This window comes from Paramecium tetraurelia (genome assembly GCF_000141845.1).
Source record: "Paramecium tetraurelia macronuclear, complete genome".
Classification (NCBI taxonomy): Eukaryota; Ciliophora; class Oligohymenophorea; order Peniculida; family Parameciidae; genus Paramecium; species Paramecium tetraurelia.
Genome location: NC_006058.1, coordinates 652,900 through 668,900, shown reverse-complemented (window position 1 = coordinate 668,900; position 16,001 = coordinate 652,900). Strand labels below are relative to the sequence as shown.

General features: G+C 27.6%; 9 protein-coding genes across 9 annotated transcripts; 3 read left to right on the top strand and 6 right to left on the bottom strand. All coding sequences in view use genetic code 6, as the record gives it.

Moving 5' to 3' along the window:
- Positions 1–13: 13 nt before the first annotated feature.
- Positions 14–623, top strand: PTMB.327c (emp24/gp25L/p24 family of membrane trafficking proteins). Its single annotated transcript, XM_001347116.1, has 2 exons — positions 14–467; positions 490–623. 2 exons carry the CDS (start codon positions 14–16, stop codon positions 621–623), a joined length of 588 nt encoding a protein of 195 aa, XP_001347152.1.
- A 32-nt stretch (positions 624–655) lies between these two features.
- On the bottom strand, positions 656–1,505 carry PTMB.326 (hypothetical protein). Its single annotated transcript, XM_001347115.1, has 2 exons — positions 656–1,348; positions 1,371–1,505. The coding sequence occupies 2 exons, from the start codon at positions 1,503–1,505 to the stop codon at positions 656–658; spliced, it is 828 nt and encodes a 275-aa protein (XP_001347151.1).
- Positions 1,506–1,539: 34 nt separating this feature from the next.
- PTMB.325 (Ubiquinone monooxygenase) lies at positions 1,540–2,738 on the bottom strand. The annotated part of the gene is made up of 2 exons (XM_001347114.1): positions 1,540–2,119; positions 2,143–2,738. The coding sequence occupies 2 exons, from the start codon at positions 2,736–2,738 to the stop codon at positions 1,540–1,542; spliced, it is 1,176 nt and encodes a 391-aa protein (XP_001347150.1).
- Positions 2,739–2,807: 69 nt separating this feature from the next.
- On the bottom strand, positions 2,808–3,605 carry PTMB.324 (Heat shock factor). The annotated part of the gene is made up of 5 exons (XM_001347113.1): positions 2,808–2,962; positions 2,988–3,245; positions 3,275–3,348; positions 3,374–3,457; positions 3,481–3,605. 5 exons carry the CDS (start codon positions 3,603–3,605, stop codon positions 2,808–2,810), a joined length of 696 nt encoding a protein of 231 aa, XP_001347149.1.
- Positions 3,606–3,787: 182 nt separating this feature from the next.
- On the bottom strand, positions 3,788–8,228 carry PTMB.323 (Pre-rRNA processing protein RRP5). The annotated part of the gene is made up of 5 exons (XM_001347112.1): positions 3,788–4,046; positions 4,071–4,327; positions 4,356–4,671; positions 4,699–7,934; positions 7,962–8,228. The coding sequence occupies 5 exons, from the start codon at positions 8,226–8,228 to the stop codon at positions 3,788–3,790; spliced, it is 4,335 nt and encodes a 1,444-aa protein (XP_001347148.1).
- Positions 8,229–8,775: 547 nt separating this feature from the next.
- Positions 8,776–9,728, top strand: PTMB.322c (hypothetical protein). Its single annotated transcript, XM_001347111.1, has 3 exons — positions 8,776–8,928; positions 8,953–9,621; positions 9,648–9,728. 3 exons carry the CDS (start codon positions 8,776–8,778, stop codon positions 9,726–9,728), a joined length of 903 nt encoding a protein of 300 aa, XP_001347147.1.
- Positions 9,729–9,845: 117 nt separating this feature from the next.
- PTMB.321c (Rab-GAP domain-containing protein) lies at positions 9,846–12,537 on the top strand. The annotated part of the gene is made up of 4 exons (XM_001347110.1): positions 9,846–10,243; positions 10,266–10,745; positions 10,771–12,142; positions 12,166–12,537. The coding sequence occupies 4 exons, from the start codon at positions 9,846–9,848 to the stop codon at positions 12,535–12,537; spliced, it is 2,622 nt and encodes an 873-aa protein (XP_001347146.1).
- Positions 12,538–12,635: 98 nt separating this feature from the next.
- Positions 12,636–14,256, bottom strand: PTMB.320 (hypothetical protein). The annotated part of the gene is made up of 2 exons (XM_001347109.1): positions 12,636–12,694; positions 12,723–14,256. 2 exons carry the CDS (start codon positions 14,254–14,256, stop codon positions 12,636–12,638), a joined length of 1,593 nt encoding a protein of 530 aa, XP_001347145.1.
- A 258-nt stretch (positions 14,257–14,514) lies between these two features.
- PTMB.319 (Fork head domain protein) lies at positions 14,515–15,996 on the bottom strand. Its single annotated transcript, XM_001347108.1, has 2 exons — positions 14,515–15,631; positions 15,656–15,996. The coding sequence occupies 2 exons, from the start codon at positions 15,994–15,996 to the stop codon at positions 14,515–14,517; spliced, it is 1,458 nt and encodes a 485-aa protein (XP_001347144.1).
- Between the last annotated feature and the right edge of the window lie 5 nt (positions 15,997–16,001).

Genomic DNA, 16,001 nt, shown 5'->3' with positions numbered 1-16,001 from the left:
TATATTAAAAAAGATGAAAATATTGTATTTGATCTGTCTAATATATTTTGGACAGAGCTTATCAGTGTAGATAACCTAAAAGCCTGCATGCTTCTATGTTAAATCATATACAGGCAATACTTAATTGACAGTCAATTATTAAATATCAGGAGTTGATGAAAATAAAACAGAAATCACAATTGAATCAGAAAATGGAGACAAATTAATAAAGAAATCAAATACAAAAGAAGGAGCACTGAAGTAAATGTTAAGAGAAAAGGGCACTTATTATATCTGTTTCAAAAGTTTGTCTAAAGGCTATAAGACTGTGAGTTTTGATTTCGACATGGAAGGCGTAGATAAAGAATATGCATAATCAGAGCAATTTAGCGATATGTCCAAAGAGTTGTCAAGGACTAACAGAAACTTTTAGACCATTTATAGAAATTAGAATTGGATTACTGATAGAGAAAACGCTCATTAAATGCGTAAATATTATTATTAAATTAGTTTTGGAATAAACATAATAAAATGTTAAATGGTGTGCTTCTGCTAAAATAGGAATATTATTAATAATAGCTATAACTTAGATAAGTGTTGTATATTATTTTTTTAAAGGTAAAGATTTTAGTGGAAGTGTATGATAATTATCTTATTGATAAATACATAGATATAATCACTTTTTCTTTTAAACGATTTTATTAGTTTATTATTATTACTAAATTGGCTTTTATTATTATTACTAAATAGCCTTCTATTATTATTATTAATTTGGTCTTGTATAAGCAGTAGTCTATTGTTGTTATTTATTAGTTTGTATTTATTGTTTTGGAAATGGTTTATCATTTCCTACTAATCCTTATTGTAACTTTTAAGGCATTTATTAATATTTCTGATCCTAAAACACATGTTCTTAAATATCAGGAGTATTTGAGAGAGGAAGATAATCCTAGCCAACCTTTTTGCCTAAAGCTTTTCTTTCTGACTCATCTTCAAATAAAGTTTCATGTAATTCCCATCTTCTATCGCAGGCTATGCATGCAAAATAGGAATCAAAATCAGAACATTGGCATTTCCTGCATCTTAAGGGATAATTTGGGAGATGATCCTCACATCCATGATTACATTTACAAGGAGGTCTCCATGTCAAAATATTGAAGTCTTTTCTTCTTGGTAGCCAATACATTCCACATTCCTCTGGTCTTGAAGGTACAAATTGAAACCTTTTGCATTCACAATTCTCACACCCAGTATTAAATTTTTTCCCTAATTGTTATTTGTGTTAACTAAATAAATGACCACAAAAACATTTGCTTGTGGAACCTATTCTGCTACATTCTGATTTCTACTCTGCACAATAATAAGTAATCTTATTATTATATGTTTTATACATAAATTCCAGTATTTAGTGTTTCCAAAGCATGTTGATATTCTTAATCTATTATTTTTCTAGCACCTACAGCTGGCCCATATTTTTGTACGCCTTCACGTACTTACTACTCATTCATCGCCATATAATTGAACATTTATTATTATTTGATTAATATAAAACATCATTTTTCATTTTACCCATTCAAATTAAGATGGTCCTAATGGATGTTTGGATCCATACTAGATCATAATTTATTTAATTGGATCTAGGTTATTGATAATCTTTGCTCCTAATTATCTCAAAGGTGAAATGGTCTTATTCTCATAAGTGTTCTTGATCAACTCCATAGCTATTGAAGTTGTATAATTCATGAGTTTAGCCTATGATTCATATTCTTCTAGAGATTGCTCCAAACCAATGTCATTCCCAGACCTAGAATTTTTGATAATACAATTGGCCAAAAGGGCAGCATCATTGATTCCCATATTCATACCTTATCCAGCCATGGGGTGATTGGAATGAGCCGCATCTCCGATCAGTGCTATTCTCTTCTAGATATATCTTTGAGCTTGCAATGACTAAAGTGGAAAAGCCATCCTCTTATTTGAAATGCTCTTGATTCTTGGTGCATATCTACCCAATTAACTATTAAGGACCTTCAGAAATTCCTCATCTGACAACGACATTAAATATTTGTAGTCATCCATATATGCTGTCCATACTATTGAACTATATGGATTATAAAGAGGCAATAGGGCTAGTGGACAACTAATTTATTCATTATCTTATACCCATTTGATAAATAAGTCTAGTAAGCTACCTCACTGTCTTAATCAGTTCTTTCAACTGTACACACAATACCCATTTAATGATATGAGTGACCATATGTACCTATGTTGCTGCACTCTTTCACTTTAGATTTATTGCCATCACTGCCAATTAATAGTTTGCATTGAAATTTATCATTTACTGTCACATACTCATTAGGCTTTAGTTCTATCTTCTCTAATTTACTTTCAAACTCTATCTCTCCATCATACACTTCCAATAATGCATTCACAATATTATCATATTCAATTATGTGGGCTTATTAATTCTTGAACTCCAAATAGTCCTAACCATTGCTTTCATCTATGATCATCCTGTTGTATGGATTGACTCTTCCTTATTCAAGTTTATCCCATGCTCCCACTGATTGCAAAACTTCTCTTGAAGATTATGTGACTGATAATACTCTCTGATTAGGAAGACCCTACTTGTTAAACTTAGGTTTTTTTATCGAATCTAAAATTAGGACTTTATTTAATTATTTGGATTTCTATAGAGCAGCTGCCAAAGATAACCCAACAGGGCCTGCCCCAATTATGCAAACATCATAAATTTACATAATGATAAATTAAATACTAAAATTAGTCTTACAATAATCATATTGTGATTTAATTAAATTTATATGTAGTCAGAAGAACGAGTCAAGAAAACATTCGTAATCCAAAGGGTTCAAAGCTGTACTGTTATAATCAACATATGGATTAGGAGAACCAACCTTAGAATCTTAATAGCAATCTTCCTTCCTCACCAATGACTAGTTTAGAGTCTATGAATCACTTTATTCTAATAATAAAAATCTATAATTTACTCTCAGATTTTAACTCTTCATTAATAGCTTATAACATCTGCCCGACCTACTTAAATTTTAATTCAATATCTACATTTTAATTATAAATAACCTTAAATATAACATCATTTATTACATAATTTAAATTTTACATTTAATCTATAAGACACGATGATGTTTCTTGTAACAATTTCATATCTTCCTTTAAATTAGTATTAGTTTATTTTATATCTATAGCACATTCTTTAAATAGATTTTATTCCTATTTTTAGCGAGATGCTAAAAAATAAATAATCATAAAAATATACCATGCTCTCCTTAGACTGCAAATTGAATTGCTGAATCTTCTTAGTTTCTCTTTTTGATTAATTATAGCATCGATCTATTTATAGTTATTGACTCAATACTTAGTTCCTTTTCTAAAAAAATTATTCCTAAAAATGAATCCTTCATTAGACTTAACCTTTTTAAAATTATAGAGATTTAGTTATCTAAAGTTACTACTACTTCTTACCTGACAAAACTAGAATAATTACTATGTTTAAAATAATTTTATAAAACATTTTTTTCCAACAAATCTTAATTATATACTATAAATGCAGTCCCCTAATTAGTCCAACTTATGATATCCTCACTCATTTAATCCTAATAACTCCATAGTTTTGAGTTTCATACCTCTAACATTTAATAAGTTTTAAGAATGAAGGCAGGTATCATATTCTTAACACTCATAAATTATCCCAATCTGATTTTATTAAATTATCATTTTATTAAAGTTGTTCATTTATATATAATATGAATTATACACATGTTCTAATAAATCAATCTGACTCCTCTTCGTCTTCCTGTTATACATCTCTTTACATAAATTGTGAAACCCATTGTTCTGCCTACTCCTTTACTTTCTATATTGTCGCGCTATCTCCATATTGGTTTTCATATTCTAATTGTTTCTTAAATAAAAATTTGATCTTTCTTGGCTTCTTGTTATTGTGAATAGCCTTTTAAAATATTGATCTAACGACATCAGGTTAGCAATGTTTGATCACTAAATCCAAATATTATGACCATAGATCAGTTCTAATTATTATTCAATTAAATTACCTTGATGAGTTTTTATCCAAAATAGTTTCATATGTAGTTTTTCCTTCTTCAATCTAATTGTTCTAAAATTACAATCGTCCATAAAATGATAAGAGTTTAACTTGCTTTGATTTTTTCAAACACTACACAGCCCTATTTAATGTATCCTTAAAGGAATATAAAGGATTTTCATCATCATGTACTTTCTACCATTCCATCAAACTCTACAAAAATTCCATCCAACTTTTACAGCTCTATTTGTACTTTTAGACAAAAGACTATAATGATTATATAATTAATATATACTCTTGACAATTCAACAGTTAGATCAACCTTTTCAGCCTTTCTGTAGATGTTGATCAACTTTACATGAAGCTTCTTTCCATCACAATTTTAACAACCTCTCTTAAATATATTAATTAAATTATCCTCAGATCCAAAATTGAATTCCAAATTTAAATAAGCTGTCCATAAATTCAATCTCTCCAACTCATTGCTAAAGTTAATAACTCTCAATGCTCTTTCAATAACATTTCTAGCACTCTCAATGCCCTCATTTTCAGCAGCATAAGCCACGAATTCAATCCAAATCACAGCTGAATTAGGATTTGTTAATATTTTCCTTAATAAATAAATATATTATTATTACTTCTCATATTCAGCTCTTGATTCTAAATTCTGAACTTCCTCTCTAATTTCTTCTTAATCATTTTCTTCTTCTATCTCTTGGTCCTTATGATCCTCTTCCTCCTCTGCATCCTCTTAATCTTCTTCTTCATTAGCTTCTCCTTCATTTACTTCCTATCCGATCTCCTCTTCTATGTCTTTATTTTAATTCTGTTATTCTACTATCACATTATTTTTAATTTGATGTTATTTGACCATTTCTTCAAAACTATTATGCAAATCAATAACATCGGTTTGAATATCCCCTAAATCAATTTATCTTTTTCCCTCAGTATTAATCAATTCTTAAATATTGCTTAATCTAAGAACTGTCTAATTATTTTTGTTCTGTCTTTATCCAATCACCAAACATTATATTTACTATCCGATCTTAAATAATTTATTTGCCCACCAACCATCTTCACCTTCCAATCCCTCAGCATCTTTCTTATCCAATTCTCCTTATTGGAGAGTACCCAAGATCTTCACAGCTGCCTTCTCATTTCTAATATTCACTATTAAACCTTAGACTACATCTCCAATTCTTATTTATTTATCATCTAATTTATATTTAAGCAAATTTAAATCTACAGTTCCTTATAACTTGTTTAATTGAGTAATCATTAACACTATTGGTCTATACTTAATGTCAGTTTTGAATCCTCGTATTAGACAAGTGGTTTCATAATTTAACTTAACAAAAGTGCCACTATATGTACTTCCTGTAACATATCCTATAGCAACTTAACCTACAGCTAAAGGTGTCTTTTTGTATAATTATGTTCTAACATCATATTTTAGTGAAAGTATCATTTTTTAATAGGAAATTGTATTACTTTTAACTGGATGGAGACATTTATTCCATAACTTATCATTAAGGAATGTTTCCCTGGCACTAGCCCAATACACCTTATCTTTTGCGATTATTCTGCACAATCCCCATTTTCCGACTGGAAACTATTCAAACAAATTCAATTCCCATAATTCTTATAATTCTGTTATATCTATAGATGCAAACTATCTGTTTTTCAATTGAACTCTTATATATGAATCATGATGGCTCAAAATTCTAAAGATTTATTTTGTGTATAAGATATCATTTAGATTCTATTGTTATTACTATGATTGATCATCCTCAGTTATTATAATACCTTTCAATTATTTATCAAATTCATATAATTTTACTTTAACTGGAGATCCTTACTAGATTGAAGATTCTAAATTATTCAAAATATCAGGTTGTTCAACATTGATATCCCATCCATCAATGAAAACATTGTAATTGTAATAGATCTAGACTACCAAAGGAGATTTTGAGTCACTCTTGATATGTTTGATGATGCCGTAAACAATTTTATTGCTATCCTTCTAAACATCTTTCTCTAGTTGAATATGATCTGATAAACAAGTCAAGTCGAATATTTGTTTATTATCTTCCTTATTTTCTCCAATGATTTAAGCAGTTAATTAAGAACCCACATTCAGATTTTCAAATTCACTTTGCAATTTAAATAATCTATCCTCATTCCTATAACACTCAAAGAAGGCCTTATGAATTCTACCAAACTTCCCATCCTTGAGATTCACATAAACAACATTATTCTTTATTGCACTTACAACACATTATACTTTTTCTCCCAAATTTAATTTAATTTTAACTTGCTTTGTCAATGGAACATTAGATGTTTATCCTTCAGTAACTTATTTTTATTTTGGATCTATTTTTTTTAAAGAAAGTAACAATTTATTTTCACTTTAATTTATGTACTTAACATATACTTTAATTATTTGACCATCTTTGATATCATCAGGGTTTTATCCATCAAGACTCAAATTAGAAAGAAATCCTACAATATTTTAAAAGAACTTAACAAGTATTCCATTCTCTAATTTCTTTATTGTATAACCATATAATGTATCACCTGCATTTATATCATCTAAACTCTTAAAGACTTTGATATCAGTCAAGAGAGTAGGTTTCATTGTTACTATGATATTGTTATGCTATTCATCAATTTATAGAATTCTGACTCTTAATTTACTACCTACTCTGAATTTAGGTGGGTTGGTCAAAGGATAATCAGACATCTGAATTGATGGCAATATTGCATTAAAATTGTCATTTATTTTCAATAACACACTGTATGAATCCTCTTTAAGTAACACTTATTTAACTACACCTTTGACAATAGCTCCAACACTCAAATCACTTAATTTAGGTTGTGAATTAACTTCAAAAGACACAAAGCCAACATGATCAAAATAATTTACTTCTTTAATTATGCAAACTCTTTAAATGTGATCAATAATTTCCTAATCAGCTGGAATCTAAGTTTTATTTAACATACAAATTGGTCCCAAATTAGGTTATTGAGCTTTTTAAGCTTTCTTACTTTTTTTAGTTTATACTTGATCGTCATTCAAGATGGCATTAACAAGATAAGCCCCAGAGTATAGCGATTGGTTAATTACAACTCCTTGATATTGTTATCCAACTTCATAAGGAGGAATAAAAGTAGTATTATCAACATGCTCTTATTTACTAGAGACATAGATTTATCTTGAAGGTTCATCAAATCCAATTATTCTACATAAAAAGTTTTTCTCTTATTCAATTTAATAATCTTAGAAGACATATCCCAACACTCCAAATTTATTCAACTTAACTATTTGTCCACCTGTAATTGATTTAGCATTATTGCATTTCCATAGATTGCCAGGAGTAAGCAAGTGTTTAGAGATCTGCTTCTTATTTTGTAATTAAACATCTCTTTATTCAAAGTCACATATGGCTATTTTCTCTTTCAAATTGATTTCTTTAATGTTGAAAAGATAAACTCTTCCACACTTGAGTTTTTGTTCATTGATAAACCCACTGAATTATTGAGATCCAAAATTGATAGTGGTTCCAAACTCATTCCAACTCTAAGCTATTCCTGGTATTTGCATTCCAACTACTAGTTAATTTACACTTAATTGATCATTGATGACATTTGGATGCATACTTAATTAGACCTTATTGTTCTTTTGCTCTTCTATAACTTTAGTGATAACATATTCTCCAACCTTGTAATCTCCTCCATTCACACCCTTTCTATCTCTGAGATTATGTTAATCAACAAATCCTTTTTTGTTTCTTGTAAAATTGATAATCAAATAAACTCCATTGGGACCTATGGATGAGACACATCCTAAATGCAAAGATCCTACATCAAAAATCTAAAATATTATGTAAATCAATCATACTTAATCAGGTATTTTTTGTGTCATATTAAGTATTTTTTGACTTTTCATTTAGAAATAACCCAAAATGTCTTAGTCCAAATCTCCTAATGCACCGTAGTCATCTTGATCAAGGATTGGTTGCTTATTTTAGGGGGCATCATCATCACTAGAAATATACTCAGCCAATTAAGCTCTTCTTTAGAGTTGTTTTTTTTCTCTTTGTTTCTTCTTCTTCAGCTTGTCTTCAGTACCTTTTTCATTTTTATATGTAGGAGCTGGGTTAAACATGAATTTATCATCTTTCAGTGCATCAATTACTTTTTTTTTCATTAATTAAATTTTTAATAATTATGTAAACTGTTTAAGATAATTCATCGACAATAATTGCCCCTGTTATTAATGAGACCGAAATCACAATAGACACAGATGCTAGATAATCATAGTAATTTTGCATCTTTATTATTCTCGAGAGCTTTAATTCAAGTGAATTATCACGCCAACATGAAAAGAGTGCCAATAACAGTTGTTTGTCCTCAATGTAAATAACAAGGAACAACAGTTATTATACGTGAAGTTGGAGCAGCTACAATAATGGTCGGTTATTTACTATTCTTATTAACGACGTACTAGTAATTTTCATAAATATAGAATATTTTGCTTTTGGATCCCTTGCTGTGTAGATGAATGTCAAGATGCTATACATTAGTGTCCACACTGTAAGGCCGAAGTAGGGATAGGCCCTTATTAAATTCTTTGACATATTATTTAGTTAAAGTGAAAAATCTCAATGATCGAAATTTTCATTTCTTAAAATAAAAATAATAAGTTTATATATATGCTCTCCCCAGAAAAGGATTTCATTCTCTATAATGCTTAAAAACCTCCGAATATGTAAGTTCCTAGTTTCATGACCACTGCTTCGTCATTTAGAAATCAGAAGTTATCCAGCTTAAGAAACAAAAGTTGTGCTACGGCTGTCTAAGATGCAGTATATTCAATTTATAAATAGAAGAAACATATATCGACTATTGATTATTAAATTTGTGACAAGAGTGAACCTATCAATCTTAAGAATGCCGGCTATCCCAAATTCAAATCAGAACAGAGTGAAATTTCTCATATCGCTAAATCATAAATTAGTACTCTCATAACTGCACCAAAAATAATCCAATTTATTGATTTCTGTAATAAAAAAATCTTAGATGATGAACTAAAAAAGAGGAAACTTAGTTAGGATTAAACCCACAAGGACTTTAAGTTAAAGATAAATAATCTTCATGAAAATAAGAAGTCTATGCGACATGCATAAAAGCATACAAGGAGCAATTTTACACTTCCATAAATGCATTATCATGAGAAATAAGAAACCTAAACCATCTAAGATAAAATAAATCAAAATAAAATAGACACAACATCATTTAATGATTCTCCAGTTCCCAAATTAAATAATAAATAGCCAAACTTTCAAGCTTACACAACTAAATAGCCCATTAGAAGTTTCGATATGCTATTCAATGTTAAGCATCTAGTGAGATTGTAGGAAAAGAGATAAAAAGAATTCGAAGTAACTCAATAAAATGATCCAGAATTTCAACTAGAAATGATAAAGAGATAAAATTAAATATAAGTCTTGATGTCTAATACGAAGAAACTCGAATAACTTAAAACTGCTTCAAAAGGAGTAAGTTATTTATTTAAAATATTTAGATATTATCGCACATTAATTAATAGGATCAGTAAGCAGAATAAATCTTTTAGGATTTCAAATAGAAACTGGATCTAAAATGATACTTTGCGATTTTGTTTGTTTTTCCTTATTAATTCTTTAAAATTATTTTAATAAGTTTTATGAAGCTTAAAAATATAGAATAGCCATTCAAAACAAAGTAATTCTTAGATGACTGTATGAATACAAGCATCAAGTCAATAAATGTGTAAAAACAATTCATGTTAGAAGTTCATCAATTATGCGTAATATTTTAAGATTTATTTTAAAGAAAAAATTCAGCGAAGATTTGCAACACTTATATGTAATTATATATCTTTGACATTTAGAAATTACTAAGTGTGTAAGTAGATGATGAAGAGACATTGTCCCAAAACACTGTCTTATCTAATTATATATTATCAATTAGTCATATCATTAAGTCAAGATCAGAAATCTTGTTTGAAGAGGCTATAGAGCCATTTTATCAATTCGAAGCCAACTATAGTCATTTAAACAACACCATTTCTAAAAACTATGGACATTTGTTGGAGAATTTAAAAGCATCACATGAATTGTTGAAACACAAAGCAGCTGAGTAAGAATACATTAATCAATAGCTATTATGAGGATTAGAATTAATCAATCTAAGCACAAAATGAATAACAATATAAATTGTCTCTTAATTAAATGAATTGTATATGGGAACAATTTTTCAAGGAATTACCACAATATTATGAATAATATTAATTAAATGAAGAAACTCGATTGACAGTAACTGAACAAACCTTTGTAAAATTCATTGAAGCCTTAGAGTACATGTTCAAACAACCAGCCAAAATAACAAACGAAAAATTGCATTAATCATTTGATATCTAAAGAGAAAAGTTTAAAACTAGAGATCTATATGGAGAATTGTGCATACAGTCAAAAAAAATGATTAACTTTATGAATGAGCCAAAATGCGAGATGTTTACTAGTAAAGATGAATACTTTAGAAACAAGGCAGCAAGTCTTTTACAAGAGACTGATTCCTCTAAAAACTCCAATTTCAAGGATGAAGATTTTAGAATTATGAGATAATTAATTGAAAAACCTCAGTAAGTTACATATTGTATATATTAGTTAAAATCTCTAATTGCTTTACAAAATTAAACTCATCCCTCATCTTTCTAGCAAAGAAAGAGAAGAAATAGTGTCATTTCTCCTTGGGGAATTGAAATAAAAAAATGTGGTCTAATTATAATCACATTTTCAATCCAACTTATTTCGTATTCTCATTTTCAAACTATTTAAATGGTTTGAAGATGACTTTTAGAATTAAAAACCATCTTCTAAACTCATTTAGTAATTCCTCTAGATCATCTATATAAGTTTATCCTTAAAAAGCGATTAAGGATGTTCTCTTCTTAGTAAAATAAGTAAAAAAGTTGAAATCTTTTATTCGTAAACACTTTGGAATTCTATCTATGAGGAATTACTTACCAATTATCATTTATAAAAGCAAATGATTGACATTACTTTGAAGTATGTTTCATTTCTTCAGACTCCAAACTCTAAAATACAATTACCGAAAGAAATGGATCAAAAATAAGATTCAATCTTTAATGGCTTCTTTTCAACCAAAACAAGAAAAATCACTTCAAATGAATCCATCAATATAGTTAATTTAATACTTATAGCATCTAATTTACCTCCACAAACAACCTCATCAATTATTATGGAAATCATTAGATCAATTCAATAGAAAGTATCATGTTCTATACCATTTATTGAATTGTAAGAGGCCAACTAGATGCTCAAAGAATTTTAACCATAAATGAGATAAAAATAATTGTCATAGAAAGTTGGCAAAAGAAAAAATCCTGTCTATTGTTTAATTAAATCGCTTAAGTACTTATAATTCAACGAAAATTATCTGAATGTCATTTGTATTTCTAAAGAACACTCAAAGACTATCAAAACAAAAATGATTCGGTACTTTTTGGTTTCAGAATAAACAGGATAATTGAATCTTTAATAAAGAGTAAGATTGTGGAGTCAACTTTTAGACATAGAAGTGAATTATAAACAAATTTAATAAGATTATTTATCTGCAAGTAAGAAATTATCAAGAGAAATTGAGAGAAGTATTGTTGTAGACATCAAAAGATCATTCTCAACTGATTGTGAATAGAGAGATCAAATTGTCAACCAATATGAAAATAAACTTGAAAATCTACTTAGATTACATGCTTTTGATAATCCTGAAATTTCATACTATTAAGGGATGAATATGCTGATGGTATTCTTCTTATATGTTACAAATTTAAATGAAGAATTGTCATTCAGACTCTTCAGATCACTACTAGAAAAATTGTTAAGAGACATTTTCCTAGAAGGATTGAAATCTATGAGAATGCATTTTTATATTTTGGATAGGCTGATTGCTATTTTTATACCAAGATTATTTATACATTGGAAATAATTACAAATAGAGAGTCCTCAATTTGCAACTGTATTTTTATTATTAATTCTTAGGCCTGGTATGTTACATTATATACAAATTCGATTAATTTGAGTCAAGTGGAGAATAATTAAGTTTGCTTTGATATATTTGAAATTGTTGTTGCAAGGGGGTGGACAGGATTTTATTCATCTACAATTGGATTATTGAAATTCTATGAAAAAATTCTTATAGAATTGGACTTTGATTAGAGTCAAAAGTTTTTAAATAATCTATCTAAAACTCAATTTTACAGATAAAAAATTGATTAGTAAATTGAAGTACCTTTTTTCACAAATGCGAAGAACGTGAAAGTATCTATTAAGAAACAGCTAATTACAGAACTAGAAAGGGAGTATTATTAAATAAGAGAAAAGATAGATTAAATTAATTTAAATAATTTATGAAGGAGAAATAAAATATATATTAATAAAACATCATCCTTTAACTGTTTTACTTACCTCAAAAATCGTTTTGCAAAAGAACTCTTTTTATTTATCTTTTGTCATAATATCCTATAGTTATTATTAATTAAATAAATGAATTGATCTTAGCATTCGTGTCCTTTGTAATAATAAATAACTAAATCTACTATATTCAATTAAATTCTTTGCACATACATCTTATTGTTATTTTGGTTTCCAAATTTTTAAATGACATAAAAAATTCTCTAATAATTTTTTTATTGAATTGGTTTCTTTAAAATTAGTAATTGATGATAAATAATTCAACCAAGTCAGGTTTTTAATTTCCTCAATTATCATATTATGAATTGTTTGTGCGTTTTCAACTTGAAAGATTTTTTGAAAAATCTATAAATAATTTTATATTTTTTCTAGTTCTTTCAAGGAAGAAAAGTCCAAAAAGCTTTCAGGGTTTTTACTTTTGATTTAGTCCATAGGTATTTTATTTAAAATAAGGCGAATAGCTATAGACTAATACTTTTCTATTTATTCAGAGTTATAACTTTAAAATTTTTCTCTGTTTTCCTTATATAATGCATAAACATCATAAATATCTGTATACTTTTCGTGTTTCATCAGAAAAACTTGATATGAAAACTCATGATCTTCCTCATAATGTTGACAGAAGGATTCAAAATATTTAATTTTCTTTTCATCAGTATAATCCTCAAATAGATCATTTAAAAGCTTCGTGAACATTGATGAGATCGTGAAATATTTCAATTTTCTTAACTCCATCAACTCTTCTTAAACATACTCAAGTTTCTCTATAAAAGCCCATTAATGACATTTTGGAATCATGTAATCTAAGAGTCCTTATATAATTTTTTTTTATGTTAACTTTATGATAAAATAATTGTTTTCCCTTAAATAATTTTCGATAAATTAATTGATATTCTAATAAATCTTATCTAAACCTTCAAACTTTAATTTATCAAAAAAACCTTAGATTTTATCATCATCGAACTTCTAATATTTCTGTAGAATCACTTTGGGTCCAATATAATTCTCAAAAATTTCTTCTGATGTTAATGTTCCCATGGTAAATTAACAGAATAAGCTTAGAAGTTAAAACTTAGAATTCTTAAACTTTTATGAAACAACAGAATCGCAATATAATGGAGTTCCAATAAATACCTACTTGCAAGTTTCAAATATAAGAAAAATAATCTCCTACCCCCAAGATTAAATGCCCTCCGTCTTAATTATATGATGAACACTAGCTTAAAGTAACTAACAAAATGTGTCTTCTTTATAAGAATCTAATTTTTGATGCACTAAGTAAGAGATCTTTCTTTTAAAAAGATCGCAGTTTAATAATCCAGTGTTTCCTTCTTATGATGATAATAAAGGCAAAATACAGTTTGCCATTCCTTCTTTTCTTGACATTTTATTTAAATCTAAATAGCTATCATCTATTATTCTCTCAACTTTGGAAAACTGCTTAACTTTTATTTTAGTTTCTGAATTTTTTTTTATTTTAGTGATTGTAATACCATAACCTACCAAAGGAAATAATTCAATTTATTCATAGACATATTAGCACTATTTAAGCTTTTATATAAAATCTGGATCCTTCAGGGTCTCAACCATATTTTATAAAGAAATACAAGATCTCTCTTATTAAGAGTCTTAAAGCTGTTCTAAAAAATTTAATCTCATTATTTTCTATTTTAATAATGATTTGTTTATGAAAATTACATTTCTAACAAAATTTTTGAAAATATGTAATAACTCTATATAACTTGAAAACTAAAATTTTAATATAAAAATAATAGAATAGAAGATTTAGAATTAGTTAGATAACATTTATATATAAATTTTATTTAATATTATGATCCCTTTTAATTGAATTAGATTTATCTCTTTAACTTGATCCATATATAATAAATAATTCATATAAAATAAAATATTTAGAATTCATTGCATTTTAAACTTCATACTCTTTTTAACTTTTCTTCCTTATGGAGATTCCTCATCATTTACATCATTTTAATTAGTTTAATCATTTTATTAGACATTCTTCACCTCTTTTTTATTCTAATTGAATTTTTTGTCTCCTTCATAACTTTCATCCTTCTCTTTTAAATATTATTCTCTTTATTTTACAAAGGTATTAAAATCGTCTTCCTCCTTGTTTTTTGTTTGTTTATTATTTTTTTAAAATCTGTCATTCTCTTAATGACCTTTCTCGTCGTTGTTGAAACTATCTGAAAAATCATCTTTTCTTCCTCTATAATTTCTTGAAGTTTCTTTACTTTCTTCATTATAATCTGTATTTCTTCTATCAAATCTATCTCCTTTAAAGCTTCTATCATTTCTATCATTTCTATCAAATTTATCAAATTTATCAAATTTATCGAATTTATCAAATTTATCTCTTCTTTCATATCTGTCTTATCGTTAACCTCTATCCTCATATTTATCAAAACTTCTATTTTCTCTATATTGGTCTCCATTAGCTTCTCTATCATATCTTTAAGGTCTCTCTCTTCTATTGTACCTCTCTTTGTTATCATATCTTTCATATTTATCTTATTTATATGCATATTTATCAAATCTACCAGAATCATTATTATTATCTTAATCAAATTAACGATCATATTTCTATTAATTATCATACTTGTCAAATCTGTCTCTTCTGTTGAATTATTCTGATCTATCAAATTTATTATTATATCTGTCTCCCTTATCATATCTATTAAATTTTTCATGTCTATTCTCATAATTATCATAAGAATTTTATCTTCTGCCTTAATACTTATTTTCATTATCAAATTCTTCAGTTTCTTGTTTTCTGCCTTCCTTTTTTGGTGAATTATTTTGTTCATCTAAAAAATCAGCTTTCTTGGTATATTTATCTGTTCTTTTGATAGGTTCTTGTTGTCGAATAGGCTCATTTTCAGATACTTAAGCTATATCACTCAAAAACTATTCGTTGAGTTTGTTTTGGTTGAGTTGAAAATCAATTAAAACAGAATGAAATGTATCTAAAACTCTTGTACTTGATAACCAAAAGCTTTTTTAATCATTTTATCTAAATTAATAAATAATAAACTACAAGTTCATTTAATGAGTACTGATGGTTTCTAAAAATTTGGAAAGATGTGGCAATAGCAATGTTTACATATTACCTCCATCTGTTTATTAAAATGCCTTCGGGCATTTTGAATGATGGGGACATTGAGGACATACAAAGTCTTCTCTCACTCCAATTTATGCTCTTAATTCTTTATACAATTATATTTCTTGTTCTTAGGCTGGTGAATCTACTGGACAAGGAGTTGTAATTATCTTGTTGATATCTCTTTTATGGAATCTCCAGTAAAAGTTTCCTTTTGGTAAGTCCTTGAAAGTATGTGAAATGGATTGCAAATACACCTTAAATAGTTATTAAGACATAAATT